The sequence below is a fragment of the Oncorhynchus mykiss genome, chromosome 9 (assembly GCF_057628025.1).
Source record: "Oncorhynchus mykiss isolate SJ-2025 chromosome 9, ASM5762802v1, whole genome shotgun sequence".
NCBI lineage: Eukaryota > Metazoa > Chordata > Actinopteri > Salmoniformes > Salmonidae > Oncorhynchus > Oncorhynchus mykiss.
This window is the reverse complement of record NC_143030.1, coordinates 53605901-53628597: the sequence shown is the minus strand read 5'-3', so window position 1 is coordinate 53628597 and position 22697 is coordinate 53605901. Positions and strand designations below refer to the sequence as shown.

The 22697-nt window shown below is 44.7% G+C and overlaps 2 protein-coding genes across 5 annotated transcripts; both read left to right on the top strand.

Annotated features, from left to right (window-relative positions):
- Positions 1 to 1021: 1021 nt before the first annotated feature.
- dpm1 (dolichyl-phosphate mannosyltransferase subunit 1, catalytic) lies at positions 1022 to 9332 on the top strand. Of its 2 annotated transcripts, none has more exons than XM_021616000.3 (9): positions 1022 to 1242; positions 2155 to 2254; positions 2367 to 2400; positions 2499 to 2575; positions 2847 to 2872; positions 3035 to 3130; positions 6166 to 6234; positions 7119 to 7233; positions 7712 to 9332. In XM_021616000.3, exons 1-9 carry the CDS (start codon positions 1112 to 1114, stop codon positions 7814 to 7816), a joined length of 753 nt encoding a protein of 250 aa, XP_021471675.1. In that variant the 5' UTR covers positions 1022 to 1111; the 3' UTR covers positions 7817 to 9332. The 2 variants fall into 2 exon arrangements, with proteins under 2 accessions (XP_021471675.1, XP_021471674.2); XM_021615999.3 differs by having other exon boundaries at positions 1070 to 1242; positions 2499 to 2623.
- Positions 9333 to 11263: 1931 nt separating this feature from the next.
- Positions 11264 to 18852, top strand: adnpb (activity dependent neuroprotector homeobox b). Of its 3 annotated transcripts, none has more exons than XM_021615997.3 (4): positions 11264 to 11477; positions 14140 to 14255; positions 14583 to 14675; positions 14812 to 18852. In XM_021615997.3, exons 2-4 carry the CDS (start codon positions 14148 to 14150, stop codon positions 17725 to 17727), a joined length of 3117 nt encoding a protein of 1038 aa, XP_021471672.1. In that variant the 5' UTR covers positions 11264 to 11477; positions 14140 to 14147; the 3' UTR covers positions 17728 to 18852. The 3 variants fall into 3 exon arrangements, with proteins under 3 accessions (XP_021471672.1, XP_021471673.1, XP_021471671.1); XM_021615998.3 differs by having other exon boundaries at positions 11278 to 11484; XM_021615996.3 differs by lacking the exon at positions 11264 to 11477 and adding an exon at positions 11584 to 12033.
- The last annotated feature ends 3845 nt before the right edge of the window (positions 18853 to 22697 follow it).

Genomic DNA, 22697 nt, shown 5'->3' with positions numbered 1-22697 from the left:
TTTAGAGAGATATATAGATAACCGTTTTTATTCGTTTTTAAGGATTCAGATGGTTGAAAGGATCCAGTCAGTGGTCGGATGGGCACAGGGGTGTATGTCCCAGATGTCAATGTTAGTGCATGTAAGCGGTTAACTGATTATGTGTTAGTGTATGCAGCAGAGTTGATGGCCATGATTCTAGGTTTGAGATCAGTGGAGGAGGTGAAACCACTCAGAGTGGTGATCAGCTCTGATTTGGCTGCAGTGTTGAGCAGTGTGAAGATGGGCAGGTCGGATAGGAGAGACTTGTTTGTGGAGATGATAGTGCTGTTGGAGAGGATGTAGTGGTGGTAAACTTTTGTAGGGTTCCCGCCCATGTGGGTGTGGAGGGTAATGAGAAGGTCGATGTGGTGGCTGAGAGTGCAGTGAGGAGAGAGGGGGTAGATATTCAGGTCAACTGGGCCGCAGGGAAGTCAAGTCCTTGATCCGGCCAAAAAGGCTCAGTCTTTGGCAAATGGAGTGGGATGCTTGTAGTAAGGGGAGACAATGATATTGCATGTCGATATAGGTGAGTAAAGGAGCATGCGATGTAGGCGAGAGGAAGTTGTGTGGAGTAGACTACAGTTTGGGCACACAGGTTTGAATGCCACATTGTGGATGATAGGGAGACATGAAACAGGTCTGTGTGATGAGTGTTTAGTGGAGGAAACGGTTGATATTTTGTGAATTGTATGATGTAGATGGGGAGAGATTCTGTGAAAGGGTTAGAGAGGCTGGATGGGTTTGGGGTTTGGGTGGCGTAGTGGGGGGAAGGAAGTGGTGTCTAGGGCTCCATTTCACTTTGTTAGAGGAACATGACTAATGAAGATAATTTAATGTAGTTAGTCTGTGACTGGCCTCACACTCCAGTACAGTAGGTAGTGATGTATGCACATTGAACGTTGGATGCGATCCGCCAACCCAATGCCAAAGAAGAAGAAGAAATCCCGTACAGTCAAATATATTTATAACTACTGTATGTGGCGCCACCTAGTGCTATGTACATTATTAGGAACCAAATAGTGAAGAATTTGTTGCACGGGTAAATATTTTACAACGCACCCGCATCCGGCTCAACAACATTCCAACCAACATGGCAAGCCGGAAAGGTTCACAGCAAAGCCGGGGAGATGGTGATAAATACTCGGTGTTGTTGCCCACTTACAATGAACGAGAGAATCTACCGCTTATTGTGTGGCTATTGGTAAAATACTTCGGTGAAAGGTAGATCATTTCAGATTATGTTGTCCGGAGTGTGTGACAAGATGTCAGTGATAAACTGTCACTAAATTCAGATTTGCCAAGAGGGGACAGCCCTCATTGGGATCGTCAATGGCTTACTTTTGCAATCTGTTGCGGGTGGGTATAATTTGTGGAACGTTCCAACAGGAATCTGTTCCTAAAACTTCTAAAGTATAAGGTTATCAACAAACAACGCATCCTAAGTAGCATGATCAATTCACCTAGATAACTAGGTGCCGAATAGGCATCAATTTACCACGTAGTTTATTCTTAATGTTTGCCCATAGGCTACCAGAGTGAGAACAGACATTTTTCGGGAATAAACGTGGTGAGTGAAAAACTTAATGAGAGAGCCCATTCCCTACCCTGTATCTTATTCTGCCGCTATACAACTTTGTATTTACTACGTTTTTGGAACAAATTCCTGTTGGAACGTATCACAAATTATACCCACCCATCTGTTGTTGTGATTACCAGTCGCTCATTGATTATTTCAGATAATGACATACCCTCTTTGTGTGTGTGTGTGTGTGTGTGTGTGTGTGGAATATGACTTATATAAATACCTCTATGAGCTTATTTCAGCTGTTTTACCTCTGCGGTCTTCATAACAACAAAAGGCAGTTGTGGGTGGGCCAGGCAATGATGTAAACATGCAACATTGTACTCCATAGACATCAAAGACTGCAATAACATTTTGCAGATTGTACCTTTATAAGAATATAGCATATAACTCACAACATTTGAACAGATATTGCATATTTGAAAGACTGACTGAAATTCAAGCTGTAACTGGAACTATGATAGAGCTCATTGTAAAGTCCCTGTTTTCATCAAATGTCAGATTAGCATTTGTTGTGTGATGGGTTGAAACGCCTTTTTACTTATTCACAGTGGATACGAGTACGAGATTATTGTCATTGATGATGGAAGTCCAGATGGGACACTTGAGGTGGCAGAACAACTGCAGAAGATATACGGAGAGGACAAGATAGTAAGTGAATTTAATAGATTAGTTGTTATTTTTGTATATACTTTAACATTCACGTACCTGCTGGCATAGCAAGACACTCATTCACTCTCTGCTCTTTGTGGTTATTTTTCAGCTCCTTCGACCAAGAGCAAAGAAACTAGGGTTAGGTAAGTGTCACATACTCATTCATCAGAGTGAACACAGTGTTATTGAACACTATCTCAGGTACACATGTCAGGTGATGTCCTTTTAATTCTGCATTCAGGAACTGCCTACATCCATGGCATTAAACATGCCAGAGGGAACTATGTCTTCATAATGGATGCAGACCTCTCCCATCATGTGAGTGGATCTCCTGTATCTCTGGACAATACAGTATCACAGAAGCAGGTTGGGATAATGGCACCAGACCCTGTAATACAATAATAACCATTTAAAAATGTTTCCAAGAACAGACTATTTTCTAGTCCCTTTTTCTAATCAGGAGGTTACTTGTGGTGTTACATTGCTTGGTTGGATATTTGTATCAAAATGCTTCATTGCCAGGATAATCTTTTATGAAATCCTTTGGATGCATACATCCTAAAATACATAAAATTATCTTTCCTTGCAGCCTAAATTTATTCCAGAATTCATAAAGTAAGTCAACTATTTTAATTCATCGCAAAATGTGAATGTGTATATTTTGGGGGAAAATGTAGAACGTAGAATTCAGAATATAGTATGTCTGCTAGCAATCTACATCTCTACCATGTGATCATCTGTTACAAAGTATTTGATGTGAATGTGTTTGTCTCCAAGGAAACAGAGAGAAGGCGGGTATGACCTTGTGTCAGGCACCCGATACAGAGGAGATGGGGGCGTGTACGGATGGGACCTGCGCAGGAAACTCATCAGGTGACTGCAGGGGCACACTCCCGTCTGCTACATCTACACTACCATTCAAAAGTTTGGGGTCACTTAGAAATGTCCTTGTTTTAAAAGAAAATAAACATTTGTGTCCATTATGTTGTAAATGACTATTGTAGCTGGAAATGGCAGATTTTTTTATGGAATATCTACATAGGCGTACAGAGGCCCATTATCAGGAACCATCACTCCTGTGTTCCAATGGCATGCTGTGTTAGCTAATCCAAGTTTATAATTTTAAAAGGCTAATTTATCTTTAGAAAACCATTTTACAATTATGTTTGCACAGCTGAAAACTGTTGTGCTGATTTAAAGAAGCAATAAAACGGGCCTTTGGACTAGTTGAGTATCTGGAACATCAGCATTTGTGGGTTCGATTACATGCTCAAAATGGCCAGAAACAAAGAACTTTCTTCTGAAACTCATCAGTCTATTCTGGCAAGAGGACAAGTACATTAGAGTGTTTAGTTTGAGAAACTCCTCACAAGTTCTCAACTTGCAGCTTCATTAAATAGTACCCGCAAAACACCAGTCTCAACGTCAACAGTGAAGAGGTGACTCTGGGATCCGAGTTGCAAAGAAATAGCCATATCTCAGACTGGCCGATAAAAATAAAAGATTAAGATGGGCAAAAGAACACACACTGGACAGAGGAACTCCGGCAAACAGGCAAAGCGTCAATACAGGGCTAAGATTGAATCGTACTACACCGGCTCCGACGCTCGTCTTATGTGGCAGGGCTTGCAAACTATTACAGACTACAAAGGGGAGCACAGCCGCCAGCTGCCCAGTGACACAAGCCTACCAGACGGGCTAAATCACTCCTATGCTCGCTTTGAGGCAAGCAACACTGAGGAATGCATGAGAGCATCAGCTGTTCCGGATGACTGTGTGATCACACTCTCCGTAGCCGATTTGAGTAAGATCTTTAAACAGGTAAACATTCACAAGGCTGCGGGGCCAGACGGATTACCAGGATGTGCTCCGGGCATGTGCTGAGCAACTGGCAGGTTTCTTCACTGACAGTTTCAACATGTCCCTGATTGCGTCTGTAATACCAACATGTTTCAAGCAGACCACCATAGTCCCTGTGCCCAAGAACACTAAGGCAACTTGCCTAAATGACTACAGACCCGTAGCATTCACTTCCACACCCATGTTGACCAAGTGCTTTGAAAGGCTGGTAATGGCTCACATCAACACCATTATCCCAGAAACCCTAGACCCACTCCAATTTGCATACCGCCCCAACAGATCCACAAGTGATGCAATCTCTATTGCAGTCCACACTGCGCTTTCCCACTTGGACAAAAGGAACACCTACGTGAGAATGCAATTAATTGACTACAGCTCAGCGTTCAACACCACAGTACCCTCAAAGCTCATCACTAAGCTAAGGATCCTGGGACTAAACACCTCCCTCTGCAACTGGATCCTGGACTTACTGACGGGACGCTCCCAGGTGGTAAGGGTAGGTAGCAACACATATGCCACGCTGATCCTCAACACTGGAGCCCCTCAGGTGTGCGTGCTCAGACCCCTCCTGTACTCCCTGTTCACCCACGACTGCGTGGCCAGGCACGACTCCAACACCATTAAGTTTGCTGACGACACAACAGTGGTAGGCCTGATCACCGACAACGACGAGACCGCCTATATGGAGGAGGTCAGAGACCTGGCCGGGTGGTGCCGGAATAACAACCTATCCATCAATGTAACCAAGACAAAGGAGATGTTTGTGGACTATAGGAAAAGGAGGACCGAGCACGCCCCCATTCTCATCGACGGGGCTGATAATGGAACAGTTTGAGAGTTTAAGTACCTTGGTGTCCACATCACCAACAAACTAGAATGGTCCAAACATACCAAGATTGTCGTGAAGAGGGCACGACAAAGCTTATTCCCCCTTAGGAAACTAAAAAGATTTGGTATGGGTCCTCAGATCCTCAAAAGGATCTACAGCTGCAACATCGAGAGCATGGTTGCATCACTGACTGGTATGGCAACTGCTCGGCCTCCGACCGCAAGGCACTACAGAGGGTAGTGCGTACGGCCCGGTACATCACTGGGGCTTAGCTGCCTGCCATCCAGGACCTCTACACCAGGCGGTGTCAGAGGAAGGCCCTAAAAATTGTCCAAGTCCCCAGCCACCCTAATCATAGACTGTTCTCTCTACTACCGGATGGCAAGCGGTACCGGAATGCCAAGTCTAAGACCAAAAGGCTTCTCAACAGTTTTTACCCCCAAGCCATAAGACTCCTTTACAGGTAACCAAATGGCTACCCAGGACTATTTGCATTGTGTGCCCCCCCCAACCCCTCTTTTACGCTGCTGCTACTCTCTGTTTATCAAATATGCATAGTCACTTTAACCATACCTACATGTACATACTACCTCAATCAGTTCAACTAACCAGTGCATGTATAGAGCCTCGCTACAGTAATTTTTCACTGTCTTTTTTACCGTTTTCATTTCTTTACTTTATATATTGTTCACCTAATACCTTTTTTAAACTTAGAAATTGCACTGTTGGTTAGAGCCTGTAAGTAAGCATTTCACTGTAAGGTACACCTGTTGTATTTGGCGCACGTGACAAATAAACTTTGATTTGATAATCAAACCCACAAATGCTGATGCTCCAGATACTCAACTAGTCTAAAGAAGGACAGATCTTTTGCAAAATGGTTTTCTAATGATAAATTAGCATTTTAAAATGATAAACTTGGTTTAGCTAACACAACGTGCCATTGGAACACAGGAGTGATGGTTGCTGATAATATCCCATTCAGCCGTTTCCAGTTGCTATAGTCATTTACAACATTAACAATGTCTACACTGTATTTCTGATCAATTTGATGTTATTTTAATGGACAAAATATGTGCTTTTCTTTCAAAAACAAGGACATTTCTAATTTACCCCAAACTTTTGAATGGTAGTGTAGGTTGTTGGCCGTCATTTATTCAGCTTATACAGAAGGCAAGTATTAAACTCTCGTCTGTGTGTGTCCCTCCCTCTCTAACAGTCGGGGAGCGAACTATGTCACACAGGTGCTGCTGAGACCTGGGGCATCAGACCTGACTGGCAGCTTCAGGTAAGGGGCTAAATGTAAATAGGTGTGAAGAACAGCAGGCACAGCAATCACACCTACAGTTGAAGTCGGAAGTTTATATACACTTAGGTTGAAGTCATTAAAACTTGTTTTTCAACCACTCCACAAATGTATTTTATGGCTAGCACGGGGGTGGCAGCATCATGTTGTGGGGGTACTTTGCTGCAGGAGGGACTGGTGCACTTCACAAAATAGATGGCATCATGAGGAGGGACAATTATGTTGATGACATCAGTCAGGAAGTTTAAGCTTGGTCGCAAATGGGTCTTCCAAATAGACAATGACCCCAAGCATACTTCCAAAGTATTGGCAAAATGGCTTAAGGGAAATAAAGTCAAGGTATTGGAGTGGCCATCGCAAAGCCCTGACCTCAATCATATAGAACATTTGCGGGCAGAACTGAAAAAGCGTGTGCTAGCAAGGAGGCCAACAAACCTGACTCCATTACACCAGCTTTGTCAGGAGGAATGGGCCAAAATTCACCCAACTTATTGTGGGAAGCCTGTGGAAGGCTACATGAAACGTTTGACCCAAGTTAAACAATTTAAAGGCAATGCTACCAAATACTAATTGAGTGTATGTAAACTTCTGACCCTCTGGGAATGTGATAAATAATTATCTATAATATTATTCTGACATTTCACATTCTTAAAATCAAATGGTGATCCTGACTGACCTAAGACAGGGAATTTTTACTGGGATTAAATGTCAGAAATTGTGAAACTGAGTTTAAATGTATTTGGCTAAGGTGTATGTAAACTTCCAGCTTCAACTGTACTTACATACTGGTACATCTTCCTTTAACTTCCTTAGTGTGCCAGTGTGTGTTATCTCACTGTTTTGTTTTTTATGCATGGTGATCTCAGGCTTTACAAGAAGGAGGTACTGGAGAGTCTGGTGGAGAGGTGTGTGTCCAGAGGCTACGTCTTTCAGATGGAGATGATTGTCCGTGCTAGACAGCTGAACTACACCATTGGAGAGGTGAGGCCTTTTTTTGTGGGTTTTGTGTCATTTTGTTTAGTTTCTTAATCATGAGATGTTTTATTTGTTTTTACCGTCGAGGACCACATTTGGACACAGTGTTTTAATTAATACTTTTAAATGCAATCCTCTGGGAATACATCTGTTGTATATGTTTTTACCCAAATAAATTAAGATATGTTAATCATGTCAATACGTTGTATGTAGCTTAGTTAAAGAGAGTTTTATCTACTTTCCCACAGCCAGATTAACTTGTGGATACTATTTTTATGTCTCTGCGTGCAGTTTGAAGGATGTTGCTAGTGTACAATTGCTAACTAGCGTTAGCGCAATGACTGGAAGTATATGGGTACACTACCTCTTAACTTTCTTCATACTGGAGGCAGATACATACAAATGGTATCCTGGAGTTCATCTGACTCTTCATTGCCAAAATCCAATCTATCCCTTTAACTATAGTTTTCCTTCTTCCAAACAGGTTCCAATTTCGTTTGTGGATCGTGTTTATGGGGAGTCTAAACTGGGAGGAAATGAAATAGTGTCGTTCCTGAAAGGACTGCTTACTCTCTTCGCGACAACATGATTTATGATGCTCTAGGTTTGGACTCAGCACTGCTTTTTAGTTTTTCAGTCATGGCCTTCAATGCAGTAATGAACCTACATCAAAATCAGTAGCGTAGGACGCACCCCTACAGCACACGCGAGGCTGGGGCCCCCAAGCTTTAGGGAGCATCAAACAAACTTTTATTTTGGTTGGGGAAGATAGCAAGTGAACACTTCATAAGCCATGGCAAAATGTTTAGAATTACAGGAAATGTGCTTTAAAACTGCAACATCTTCTCTACCCCATGGCAAAATGTATAGAATAGCATTAAATTAGCTATAAAACAGCATATTTTTCTCTCTGGCCCATGGAAAAATGTGTTGTTAAACTGCACTATGTCACATAAAAATGAGAAGGGGAAATAGACAGACTATGCTCCTTTCTATGAGTAGTTGATTATTGACAAGTAAAAGCACAGAAAGTAATACATTAAAATATTAATTCTTCACTGCCTCTGCTTCAGATGGATCTCCAATCATACATAAAGATGTTGAAGCGTCAAGCTTCTTCCTATGTATTATTGTAGATTGATTAACTCCTTTCTGTTTATTACTTTCACATTTTGGTGGGTTTACACTACCAGTGAAAAGTTTTAGAAAACCTACTGATTCAAGGGTTTTTCTACGTTTTCCTATATTTTTCTCTCAACCAGCTTAACGAGGAATGCTTTTCCAACAGCCTTTAAGGAGTTCCCACATATGCTGAGCACTTGTTTGCTGCTTTTCCTTCATTCTACGGTCCAACTGATCCCAAACCATCTCAATTTGGTTGAGGTCGGGTGATTGTGTATGCCAGATCATCTGATACAGCACTCTCCTTCTTGGTCAAATAGTCCTTACACAGTCTGGAAGTGTGTTGGGTCATTGTCCTGTTGAAAAACAAATGATAGTCCCATTAAGCGCAAGATTGGATGGCATATCGCTGCAGAATGCTGTGGTAGCCATTCTGGTTAAGTGTGCCTTGAATTCTAAATTAATCACTGACAGTGACACCTACAAAGCACCCCCACACCACCCCACCTCCTCCATGCTTCACGGTGGGAACCACACATGCGGAGGTCATCCATTCACACACTCTGCGTATCACAAAGACAAGGCGGTTGGAACCAAAAATCTCTGGTGGACTTGGTCTTTTACCAAATAGGGCTTTCTTCTGTATAACAACCCTACCTTGTCACAACACAACTGATTGTCTCAAAAAGAAAGAAATTCCACAAATGAACGTTTAACAAGGCACACCTGTTAATTTAAATTTATTCCAGGTGACTACCTCATGAAGCTGGTTGAGAGAATGCCAAGCCTGTACAAAGCTGTCATCAAGGCAAATGGTGGCTACTTTGAAGAATCTCAAATCTAAAATATATTTTGATTTGTTTTACACTTCTTTGGTTACTACATGATTCCATATGTTATTTCATACTTTTGATGTCTTCGCTATTATTCTACAATGTAAATGAAATGAAAATAGTAAAAATAAAGAATAACCCTTGAATGAGTAGGTGTGTCCAAACTTTTGACTGGTACTGTATATATTTAAGCATAAAATAATAATCACCAAAGTAGTGCACTGACCCTTTACTAGTCCTTTATTAGCAGACCGAGATAGCCATCTGTGGCGCAGTTGACAAATAAATCTTAGCACCCCCCCGGAAAAATATAACAGCACCCCCACCCTCAAACTACTTCCTATGGTCAAAGGGTATGAATACTTTCTGAAGTCAATGTAATTCCACTTTGATATTATGGGGTATTGTGTGTAGGCCAGTGACACAAAATCCGAATTGAATACATTTTAAATTCAGGTTGTAACACAACAAAGTGTGGGGGAAAGTAAAGAGGTGTGAAAACTTTCTGAAGGTAATATATGTTATTACAGCTGATAGACCCGACTACGGCTAGAGTGGTGATCACCAACCGATCTCCATGGAATTCCTAGTCAATCACAAAACATTTCTTTAAAAACCCCAACGGTAAAGCCTTGGTTCCTATTTGTTATTGTTTTTTTTTTTTTAACTGTTGGCAGTTGGTAGTCTTGATTCAGCAGCCCAAGTGCCAGGAAGGCAAAGTGTTCCCATTTTGAACCATTTCATGTGTCTGAAGGTAGAACTTCGCCTACCCAGCAAAAAGCAAATCAAGTGCAGTAATAGGCCTACCACTGGCCAATCACATAGCTCAGATCACTGTATCTACACAGTTTGCTCCATAGACTGTAAAATGAAGCCTCGAATGCACAGCAAAGTTGATGTGAGATTTCAAAGCTTTTAAAACAATGACTAGAGAGAGAGACTCGACAAATACAGCGAAGGGACAGTGTCGGTGATTCGGGTGAGAGGCAGCCTCACCGCTGTTCCCTCCCTTCCCTCAGACTGACCATCAGATGCAGGCAATCAGTCCAGAAATATAATTGCAAAATGGTCTGAAAAGAACAACATTGGAAGGGCAATTTAAGCTTAGCCAATATTCATTGATTATGTATTGGGCCTATAGCCTACTGCACAAACCTCATTGCTACGTGACTGTTTTTAATTGGTTAATATTGCATAGGCTTACGTTTGTACGTTTGTAAAACAAATCTGAGCGGTAGGTCTCGACTTGCATTTTGACTCAAGGTGGTCTAGCTTTGGATAAAAGCTTGATTTAGAAAAGGTTGGTGACTACTGGCTTGTAGCATATTTATTTTACGCTAATCAGGTGAATTTATTGACATATTGAAGGCCTAGCCAGCATATAAAGACCTATTCATTAACCAGAAGAGCAACTTGGCTGATAATTATTATTTTTTTTGTCACTCAGGTCCAATTTGTATTTATTTTACCTTTATTTAACTAGACAAGTCAGTTAAGAACAAATTCTTATTTTCAATGTCCCAGTGGGTTAACTGCCTTGTTCAGGGACAGAACAACAGATTTGGACCTTGTCAGCTTGGGGATTCAATCTTGCAACCTTTTGGTTACTAGTCCAATGCTCTAACCACTGGGCTACGTGCTGCCCCAATGGGTCTGATCTAGACCCAGACCCGTTTGGGTACGGATCTAGGTCCCCCTTTTAAATAATGATCGGGTCCGTCCGGGTCTGATTGTCCTCAGGTCTGTTCGGGTCCGGATCCGAGAATACCTCTACTTGGAAGACAAGCCATGCACAGCAAAAAGCTGAGAGACCTCCAAGGAGGCCATGTTATACTATCCATGTCATGCTATCACCCATCAATTGAAATCCAGTATTGACATGATGAGGTCTCCATCCACCCCCACCCCAATCTCTCCAAGGGGCCCATGCTAAAATGGACAGAGAATAATATGCTCTCAGGCTTGGTAGCTGCCCAATCTCTGAGGAAAGTAGTCCCGGTGAGTTAAGTGCCAGCATAGAACAGCGCCACCTACTGTTCTCATAGCACTCTGACATTGGGCAAGTGCAAAGGCACTGTGTTGGTACTGAGGCACTGTATACATCCGACCCTCTGCAGGGGAGGGCGCTCGTTGTAGCTAGTCCTAACGCATGCGTTCACGCTCAACTAGAGGGTGCCTCCTGTTGGTTCAATCTGGTAATTGCAGATCGAGCTTGTTTACCCCAATCCCCCAGGCATAGAATTTGACAGACGTTGAAGAACGACCGAGGCCAAAATCTGAGGCCTGTCTTGCACGGTAAGAGGTTAGACTTGTTTACCACACAGTAATTTAGTTTTATAAATCTCGACTCATTTTGATATCACAATTAGCTTTTTATGCTAATCAAACATATGTCACTTCCGCCCTTTCAATTGCGCCATTTTGGATAGGGCAGTTTATAGTCTAGGATGGGTGTATTGTCTTTATAGGGAAGAGATGGGTATGCATTATTATCAGTAAACAGTCACAGAGTTTACACAGTTTTGGATTAGGTGTAACTACGTCGTAATATTTAAAACAGCGCTACTTTATATTTTCCTGCAATGGGCATTTTCGATGTTTATCTAGCTAAATGAGTTCCAGCGGCACTTCATCCCCGGCATCCGAGAAGGATACTCTGTGTCGGATAGTGAGAGGAGTCGAGCTCCCTCGCGGTGTGGTGTGACCGCTTGGAGAGTAGACGGCAAGGCGGTTATTCCCGGCTGCTTATTTGGAGGCATAGGAGGGAACGTGAGAGTGCCCAACGATTTGTCTCACCGTTTCTCGTAATTGAAATCATTTACGCCAACGGGACCACCGTATTTCAAACCAGGTAAACTCGTCACTCCGCTTTTCATACAACCTCGCTAGCTAGGAGGGTTAACTACGATGATGCGTTGCCACTATTCGTTCCTAGCTAAGGTCGGCGAACAATGTAGACTTAAGCTTTATGTATTGATGATAACAAATTAAACAATATTACGTGGAGTGTTATGTTACCGTATATCTTAAGTTGTCGTTTACATTGTACCACTTTTGGCCAGCTAAACTTGGGCACTGAGTAGCGCTCAAAATCAGCACCTACTGAAGAGGTGCGGGGCTCCTTTCTAGTACTCTTGTAGCAGCTGCTAGCTCGCTGTGTTTTACTTGCGCTTCCCTTTGTGGTGGGTGACTCGCGACTGCGAGGAAGCAATCGGCTATCGTTCTGGTAACAGTATTACCAAGTCAGACGTTATTAAGGTGTAGAAAGAACCATGAGGTATAATTCACGTAGTAGCTAATCGTGTAAGAAATATTTCTATCCTCTTTCATTGGTCGACCAGAAAGCCATATACGATATTCATCATTGACTTCAATCAAAGCATCATTTTGGCCAAATTGAAGAAGAGAGACGATAGCTCGTACCCTCCTCTAACGTCACTCTCCTAGTTAATAGACACATTTGACCTTTATCAAATGTAATGGTATTTTTCCCCCATTATTTAAAATATAACTGAACCGGGGTGTTATGATCTAGCTGGCAGCTAACTGGTACGTTAGTCAGACTCATTCAGCAACTTGCCTACAGCGTGTGTATAGGTGACAAGGAGTTGTGATCTGCAGGTCGCACATTTGATTTTGAATGTTGTAACACAAGTGACGTCAGATGGCTAAGTAAACTCACCTCACGTTATTCACCTCACAATTATAATGGCTATCTGATATAATGTTGCTAGCAACTTATATAAGGTGTCAACATAGTCTTCGAGGTTGGTTGTATACTGGTACTCTATTGATTTAACCATATGTTCCCATGGTCCCTGTGTGGGGGCCATCAGGAGAAACAATGTGGTGATCCTGATTTAACCTTTTGGTAATTTAGATAAGTGTTCCACTTAAATGCCAAGTCTCTTCCTTTTGGTGTGTGTATGGTCATCGGTGGCAATTTGCTAAAAGAGGGTATGACTGATACAATCAACTTTTATTTTTGTAAACAATGTGAGTTTGGAGGATCTTATGGTGACCAGAGGGAATGTCGTCATTGTTGCTTTGAGGACAGAACACACTTATAGATTTTTTTACATGAGTCTATATTTTACCCATTAGGCCATCTCCTTTTGTCCTCTTCCTCTCCTCCTCTTCCTCTTGCCTCAGCTGTAGAGTGGCTATTCTCTGCCAGCTACCCACCCAGCCCCCACTCCCCTCCCCCCAAAATACACTGCAGACATATTGTAAATGTTGGGCTCTGCTGCTGACTCAATAGGAGGCGCCATTCCGTGATTGCAGAGAGGCTGCAAAAAGGGGGCAGGCAGAGCAATGGAAGCCTTACATAATGGAGGCAGAGCTGTCCTCTAGCGCCATCTACAAGCGATGGGAGTAAGCCCAGCCAGCAAGGGAGACGGGCAGCCAGACGACATTCAGCTCAGCAGCACTGTACCATAGTTGCATCTTCTGGAACATACAACTAGAGCTATGACATCACTGGATAGGGGAAGAGTGTTTGGTCTCATGCTGCTTGTCACTAAAGCTTCTTGTCCAATCTGACCTTTGACCTGAGTAGAGCATCCATTCTGCAGTGTTTTGATTGTTTAGCGTTGACTGGAATATATAATAAACCAATCAGTCCAGACAGACATAAAGATGGTAGTAGGGCCATTATGGATAGACATGAGTAATGCTGCTGAGGAAAACCATTGATGGATTTATGACGAAAGGTGACTGACAGACAGCTGGTTCTTTTGTGGCCTTTTTCCCCCCATAGGTGCACTAGTCACTCCAGTGATTATGTTAATGTAACTCTAGTGTAATTCTTTGGGATGTGTGTTTTGGTCACCCAGGATAACACAAAGGTTTTTGTGTTGGGTCTGTGGAACTCTGCTCTTTACAACAATGCTTAGTACATATGTTGACCTACCTGACCTCACCTATTAGTCACACCTGTGTCCCTCCCTTCTCCAAGTGGCCAGCATGTTCCAGCTCCCGGTCAACAACCTGGGCAGCTTACGGAAAGCCAGAAGAAATGTCAAGCGGGTTCTGGGAGACATCGGGCTGGAGTTTTGTAAAGACCATATTGAGGTGAGTTCTACTGTTCTATTATCTGTGAATGAGCATCATGCCTTTGACCACACTGGTTTTTCAAACATGAAGAAATAATAGCTCATTCATGAATAGCTCATTAAACAATCAGTCATTGTTTCAGCCATCAAAGCAGGAGTTGTCAACTTTCTCATGTTTATGATGTCTGTCACTTAGTCAGTTTGATGTTATATTAAGCCCAGTCCACAACCATAATAACATTCCCAAAGGTTGTGGCCTTTAAAACCCCTCCTAGCAAATCACCTCGATCTGACTTGATTTTTATTGATGTATATATTAATTGTGATTGTCATTCTCTCCCCTTAGGACTACAAAGACTATGTCCCTAATGAGTTCTACATCAAGCACACCACCTGGGATGATGTGTGTGTGTGGGATCCTTCATTGACCAAAGCCCAGGTGAGTGACTCACTGAAACCCACAGTTCATTGTATTGTTATTGTGTCTGCTTATTTTCAATAAACAATGTATTTACATTTGATAAACATCAACAGCTAACTCGCCGCTGTCATCTTCTTTTCCATTTGTTTCCCAGGAGTACAGATCAAAGCCTTTCTGTTGTTCTGGCTGCCCCTTCTCCTCCAAGTTCTTCTCAGCGTACAAGAGCCACTTCCGCAATGTCCACAGTGAGGACTTCGAGAGCCGTATCCTGCTTAACTGCCCCTACTGCACCTACAATGGGAACAAGAAGACCCTGGAGACGCACATCAAGCTGTTCCACATGCCCAACAACGTGGTGCGACAGGGTCCTGGGGGCATGCAGGGACTGAAGGATGGCATGCAGCTGGGCAAGAGGCCTGGAGAGAGCATCGAGCAGGCGGTGTACTACTGCAAGAAGTGCACCTACAGGGACCCGCTTTACAACGTGGTGCGCAAGCACATCTACAGAGAACACTTTCAGCATGTGGCCGCACCCTACCTGATTAAGCCTGGGGAAAAGACCACACCTAACGGTGCTGGTGCGGGCACAGGGAACACAGACAGCAGCAGCAACACCAATGTCAATGCTAACAGCAACACCATCCACTGCAAGCGCTGCCTCTTTGTGCTACGCACCTATGAGGCACTCGTGCAGCATGTTATTGAGGACCACGAGCGCATTGGTTACCAGGTGACTGCCATGATTGGTCACACAAACGTGGTGGTGCCACGGGTCAAGCCTGTCATCATGGTATCCCCCAAGCCGGGGGAAAAGACTGTCATTGGTGTAGGACCCAAAGGTCAGCTGGTGACCACCACAGTGGGTGGAGTCCGCTCCCTTCCCACCCAGCAGCTCAGCAGGATCGTCATCCCAAAGTCAGGCCTAAGCTCAACGGGACTCCTGTCTGGGTCTCACCTGAAACAGGGGCCTTTTGGGTTAAAGAGCGGGACCACTCAGTCCTTCTCTATAGGCGGGCAGCAGGTGAGAATCACTCTACCCGGCAACGCACAGGTCTCTGTGCCCCAGCATTCGCAGGCTGCCAAACAGAACCTCCCTGGTGGCTTGCGGAGCCCCATAGTGGTGAGTTCCTCCTCGTCTACACTCAAGCCCACCCAGCTGAACTCCCGGGTCCAGGCAGCTGCCACCACAGTGGCCTCAGTCACGGCCAAGGGGAAGGGGGGCACTTCAGTCCTGGGCACGTCTTACACCCAGAAGTGGAAGATCTGCACTATCTGCAACGAGCTGTTCCCTGAGAATGTGTACAGCTCACACTTTGAGAAGGAGCACAAGGCAGAGAAGGTCCCTGCAGTAGCCAACTACATCATGAAGATCCACAACTTCACCAGCAAGTGTCTGTACTGCAACCGCTACCTGCCCAGCGACACACTCCTCAACCACATGCTGATCCACGGCCTGTCCTGCCCGCACTGCCGCGCCACCTTCAACGACGTGGAGAAAATTGTGGCACACATGCGACAGTCCCACCCGGACGAGACGGTGGGGCCACGCACTGACTCTCCTCTGACTTTTGACCTCACTCTGCAGCAGGGCAACCCCAAGAACGTCCAGCTGATTGTCACCACCTACAACATGAGAGACGCACCAGAGGAGTCAGTAGCCTTCCATGCCCAGAGTGCTTCCTCTTCCACACAAACTGGCAAGAGGACAGTGCCCAGCCAACCCCCAAAGATGCCCTCCGAATCCGAAGATGGTTCGCCTCCCAAGAGTGCACCTCAGGCGGCCGTGCCATACAAGAAAGATGTGGGCAAGACTCTGTGCCCGCTGTGCTTCTCCATCCTCAAGGGCCCCATCTCTGATGCACTGGCACACCACTTGAGAGAGAGGCACCAGGTCATCCAAACAGTGCACCCAGTGGAGAAAAAACTAACCTACAAATGTATCCACTGCTTGGGTGTGTACACAAGCAACATGACTGCCTCCACCATCACACTGCACCTGGTGCACTGCCGTGGTGTGGGAAAGACCCAGAACGGGCAAGACAGCAGGCCTGCGCCCTCCCCCAGGGTCTCCCAGGCTCAGGGCACTGCCCTCAAACGGGCTGGCTTTGAGAACTGTGACCCTAACGACCCAAAGCGCCGTAAGCTGCCGCCTGGAGAGCATGAGGGCTCTGCGGCTTTTGTAGAGAATCCAGACGATCCCGTCAACCTGGTCCTTGACCCCAAAGGCCACGAGGATGAGTCGTACGAGGCGCGGAAAGCCTTCCTGACGCAGTACTTCAACCGTGAACCCTACCCAATGCGTAGGGAGGTGGAGAAGCTAGCCGCCAGTCTGTGGTTGTGGAAGTCTGACATCTCCAGCCACTTCACCAACCGCAGGAGGATATGCACGCGCGACTGTGAGACCCAGAAGGCCAAGGTGTTGCTGGGCTTCAACATGCGGGAGGTCAGTCGGCTCAGCCATGAACTGACCTTTGACCCTGAGTGCTTGTCTGAGGGCAAAGAAAGTGGAGAGGCATTAGAGAGGCGGACGTCTAGGACGTGTATCGGGCGGTCTGAGCAGGCCATCCTGCGCATAGAGGAGAGAGCTGCGGCTAACCATGGTACTACACTCCAGGACGGTACGCCAGCAGGGTCTGACAGTGGGGCCAGTGCCACCACCCAGCCCAACGGTGGTGCCAAGAGTGACCAAAACAAGATAATCGAAAGCACCTTAAAACAGAGAGGGCCTCAGTATCTCTCAGAACCCATCGCTATTGACTCCGACAGCAATGAGGATGAAACGGATGATGGTGACGAAGAAGATGATGAAACTGGAGTAGTAGAACTGAATTCCACGGGTAATGACAGGATGGCTGCAGAGGGAGAGGTGTTGGGGACAGGAGCCCACTCCAGCTCAGACCTAGAGGATATGGAGGATGGGTCAGAGGAGGAAGAAGAGGGTCATGTTGAGAATGGATATGGCTCCTCGGCGTTGCCGGAGAGACAGGTTAAAGGGAAGGAAGCTATTGCCAAACTGGGACACTCGGAAAGTGGAAAAACAAGTGTCCAACTTGGCAAGCAGCAGGTCTGACTAATGGACACACACAGGCACACATAAACAAATAATACGCACAGATAAATTACTAACATTTGATCCATGCCAACAACTCTGCCTCACCAAAACTCTAGAGCTGGAAATGGTCAATGGTGACATGAGGGACAACAAGGGGAGAGTGTAAAGGAGAGCTTCTTCCCTTTTCACTTCAACAAGCCATCCAATGGCGTTTGGTCAAGTCAAAAGCCAATTGAAGGTGCTCTGCAGTGAGAAGTAGTTAGTAGTGACTTAAGATTTGTGAACAAAGATTAAACTTTTCCTCCAGGGGGAAAAAACAAAACACTGAAGATGCACCAAACGATAGGAAATGGGTTGCCTTCTATTTACTTTACTACAAAATTCAAATAAGTACTTATTCTTGTCCAATTGGCCACAAGTTACAGTGTGGCAAAAACATTTGAGTCATTACAAGTTACAAGGTTTGAAGTAAAACTAGACTATCCCAAATGTTTCATGTAGTCATGCAGGAATAGCTCATGTATATTTGTACAGTCTTTGAGACATGTTTGGAGAGAAGTTGCTGTAGATTTACTCATACAATATTAGCTATTCTTTCTGTATACAAGCTAGCCTCGTATGTTCTACATTGGTTCGCTAGACAATAGATGTCGCTTTGGTGGCTGGTATTTTCTGTATGTTTTTGTTTATTTTTTTAATAAAACCATTACATTTTTGCTAAATAATATATCTATATATAAATGCAAATTTAAATGAACATAATCGATTGCTTTAGTTTTTCGGTCTTTGCTGACGATTGATTGATTGTACTTTTTTATTTGCAGTAATAACTTTGGTTCTATTGAAAAAACTGTTTCTCATATCTTTATCCTCCCACTTGGTTAGAGTAAAGGGGCATTTCAACTGTTCTCTGTAGCCCAGTGTTTGTAGTCTAGATTGTACTTTCTTTGTCTCTTTTCATGTACCTACCTTTTACTTATTTTTCCTCCGAGAATGGATGTTTGCTGTCGCCTGTGAAACCGAGAGAGCATTTGCTATTAATTACTTTTCTGTGGGTTTTAATTTGTGATCTTCAATTTGTGTATTTGTTTTTGTTTTACATTTTTCACTTATGAACAATAAAGTGCTATATTGTGCTTCTCACAGTTCTCCTAATCTTGCCTTTTTTCCCCCCCATTTCCTTTGTCTTATTCTCTTTCATGTGACACACCCCTTTACAGAGACTATGTTCTGTTGTTTCAAGAAGTAGCACCACAAGTCAGCTGTTCCAAATGAAACCCACAAGCAGGACAGTCACTGGTGGTGACATCCTGTTATCGCAGGTATTTATAGAGAATCCTAAACAAGGTTTAGGTGTGTAATATATGGGGTTCCAATGCTTTGTGAATTGTTTTATTTCATCTGGAACAGAATAAACATGTTGGCTATGTGAACTATGCTAGTCTGTGAAAGTGACTGGAGAATGATGTATCTGAACTAAATGCACCCATTGGTGAGATGTTGATGAGAAGTCAACAGTTGGGCTCAGAAGAGAATGCGTGTATAAGGCTAACCCATTGTTGAGGCGCACCATCTACTCCTATGTGTATCAATCAGGTGCCAAACCAAAACACAATGACTGAATCCTATTGAATACCTTTGTTTGATTGTGTTGTCGTGATCATTTATATATGAGGAAATCATTATGTTACAAATGCGGGGGTGTATTGTGCTTATGTTTCATACCATAGATAGGCTGACAGTCACTTGCCTCCTGGTACGAAGGATATAAAATGGAGTGAAATTGCCCCTCTAAAGAGAGAGAGCACCCTCTCCCTTGCTGGCTTGCTCAGTGTTGCTATGCTGGTATGAGGAGCAGCAGGGAGGGAGTGGCAGGGGGAGGCTGAAGGGAGGCGGGGGAGGCTGGAAGAGAGGCCTTGCAGACTGGGGGACGTGGAGGCCTCATCTGCAGTGCTGTGAGCAGCATGAGCGCTAAGCAGATTGAGGGGGAAGGGAGACTGAGCGAGAGAGGGGGGAGGAAGGGAGACTGGGGGGGGGAGGGAGCGAGGGGGAGGGGAGAAAGGGAGGCAGACAGGCAGGCGAGGGGGGAAGGGAAGGATGTGAGAAAGGGAGGGAGACAGGCGAGAAGGAAGGTGAGGAATGAAGACAGAGAGGGAGAAAGGGAGACCGAGAGAGAAAGGGAGAGAGAGGGAAGGGGAGAGAAAGGGAGCAAAAGAGAAAAAGAGAGGGAGGAGAGAGTGAGAGAAGGGGGGAGCTGAGAACGGAAGGGAGACTGGGAGGGAGGGGGAGGGGAAGGGAGTGAGGCGGTGAGGAAATGGAGCTATGACTGGCGCCCCCTGGAGTTAGAGACTCGCTTTTGTCTCTAATGTCTGTAGTGTTAGACAGCACTGCAAGCATCGAGACAAGTGCACCAAAGGTTAGGGACAGTCAGCAGAGGTATTTTTGACGTTATTAAAGCATAGGGCAAAAATGCCACGGGATGGGGGGACATGTACAACCAATATTCAGAAGAGGTCGATTCCCCCAGGTCGATTTATTTAAAATAAAAAACACGTTATAAACAATGGTAAAATGTGTAGAATTGCAGGAAATGAGCTTTAACGGTCGACTTTGGGCACGAAAAACAGTCCAACTCCACCTCTTTCTCAGTTTTCAAATCTGGGGGTTCATCGATGTGTCATCCTGGTCATTCCTGCCCCGATTTAGCTAGTTCGTTAGCTAAGCTAGCCACTTGCCAGTAACTCCTCCACTATATTTTGATGTAATTTCAAAGGATTTGTTTTTGGACGGAAGCTGTAGAGATCGGTAAGAAATGGCACCAATGTAGCCAAATATCTTAATCATAAAATTTTGTTTTCAAGCATTAAATGACCTGGTATAATTAAGCAATAAGGCCTGAGGAGGTGTGGTGTATGGCAAATATACCACGGTTAAGGGTTCTTACGCACAACGCGGAGTGCCTGGATACAGCCATTAGCCGTGGAATATTAGCCGTGTACCACAAACATCTGGGGGTGCCTTCATGCTGTTATAAACTGGCTACTAATGTAATTAGAACAGTAATGTCGATCTTTAAATTAACTGTCCAATCTTTCCAGATTACTATGAAATTTGACCTATAATTAATTACAATATGGGTGAAATACACTTTACAAAAATATAAAAACACAATGTAAAGTGTTGGTCCCATGTTTCATGAGCTGAAATAAAGATGCATTTTCCATATGCTCAAAAAGCTTATTTGTCTCAAATTTTGTGTATAGATTTTTTTCACATCCCAGTTACTGAGCATTTCTCCTTTGCCAAGATAACCTATCCACCTGACAGGTGTGGCATATCAACAACAACAAAAGTAAACTGCACGATCATTACACAGGTGCGCCTTGTGCTGGGGACAATAAAAGGCCACTCTGAAACGTGCCGTTTTGTCACACAACACAATGTCACAGATGTCTCAAGTTTTGAGGGAGTGTGCAATTGACATGTTGACTGCAGGAATGTCCACCAGGAATGCTAATTTCTCTACCATAAGCCTCCTCCAACGTCGTTTTAGAGAATTTGGCAGTAGGCTCATCTGCCTGCTCGTTGTCCTCACCAGGGTCTAGGCCTGACTGCAGTTTGGCGTCGTAACTGACTTCAGTGGGTAAACGCTCACCTTCGATGGCCACTGGCACTATGGAGAAGTGTGCTATTCACGGATGAATCCCGGGATCAACTGTACCGGGCAGATGGCAGACAGCGTATATGGCGAGCAGTTTGCGGATGTCAAAGTTGTGAACAGAGTGCGCCATGGTGGAGGAGGGGCTATGTTATGGGCAGGCGTTAGCTACGGACAACGGACACAGTTGGATTTTATCGATGGCAATTTGAATGCACAGAAATTGCATTGGGTGCCATTTGTCTGCCCTCACCTCATGTTTCAGCATAATAATACACAGCCCCATCTCACAAGGATCTGTACACAATTCCTGGAAGCTGAAATTGTCCCAGTTCTTCCATGGCCTGCATACTCACCAGATATGTCACCCATTGAGCATGTTTGGGAAGCTCTGGATCGTCGTGTACGACAGCGTGTTCCAGTTCCCGCCAATATCCAGCAACTTCGCACAGCCATTGAAGAGGAGTGGGAAAACATTCCACAGGCCCCAATCAACAGCCTGATTAACTCTATGCGAAGGACATGTGTCATGTATTGTCATGTTGTGTCTTTCTGTCCTTTCCTTTCACCCTGTCTCCCTCTGCTGGTCGTTGTTAGGTTACCTTTTCTCCCCCTCTTTTCCCCAGCTGTGCCTTGTCTCCTCCTAACTACCTCGTTCACCCCTTTTCCCACCTGTTCCCTTTTTCCCTCTGATTAGGTCCCTATATCTCTCTCTGTTTCTGCTCCTGTCTTTGTCGGATTCTTGTTTGTTGTGTTTCATGCCTGAACCAGACTATCGTCATGTTTGCTGTAACCTTGTCCTGTCCTGTCGGAATCTGCCGGTCTATCTGAGCCTACCTATGTTTGGTTATTAAAGAAGCTCTGTTTAAGTTAATTCGCTTTTGGGTCCTCATTCACTCACCGTAACAGAAGAATCCGACCAAGAATGGACCCAGCGACTTCGGATCCGCTCCACTCAGCCGTCGGGATCCAGGGAGCGATGCTAGGCAGACACGAGCAGGAATTGTCTGCTGCTCGACATGCCGTTGAGACCCTGGCCACCCAAGTCTCCAACCTCACAGAACAGGTTCACCATCTCCGCCTCGATCCACCGGCCACTTCCAGGGCTTTCGAATCTCCGGAGCCCAGAATCAATAACCCGCCGTGTTACTCTGGGGAGTCCACTGAATGCCGCTCGTTCCTCACCCAGTGTGATATTGTGTTTTCTCTCCAGCCCAACACTTACGCCAGGAGCACTGCTCGTGTCGCCTACGTCATATCTCTCCTTACTGGACGGGCTCGTGAGTGGGGCACGGCAATCTGGGAGGCAAGGGCTGAGTGTACTAACCAG

Excerpts from the sequence above, each read along its gene's own strand:
- dpm1 (XM_021615999.3), top strand. The coding sequence starts at position 1,112 with ATGGCAAGCCGGAAAGGTTCACAGCAAAGCCGGGGAGATGGTGATAAA. Across the intron at positions 1,243-2,154 it reads GTAAAATACTTCGGTGAAAG|TGGATACGAGTACGAGATTA; the intron begins GTAGATCATTTC and ends ACTTATTCACAG. Across the intron at positions 2,401-2,498 it reads AGCAAAGAAACTAGGGTTAG|GAACTGCCTACATCCATGGC; the intron begins GTAAGTGTCACA and ends TTCTGCATTCAG.
- adnpb (XM_021615997.3), top strand. The coding sequence starts at position 14,148 with ATGTTCCAGCTCCCGGTCAACAACCTGGGCAGCTTACGGAAAGCCAGA. Across the intron at positions 14,256-14,582 it reads TTTGTAAAGACCATATTGAG|GACTACAAAGACTATGTCCC; the intron begins GTGAGTTCTACT and ends CTCTCCCCTTAG. Across the intron at positions 14,676-14,811 it reads CTTCATTGACCAAAGCCCAG|GAGTACAGATCAAAGCCTTT; the intron begins GTGAGTGACTCA and ends TTTGTTTCCCAG.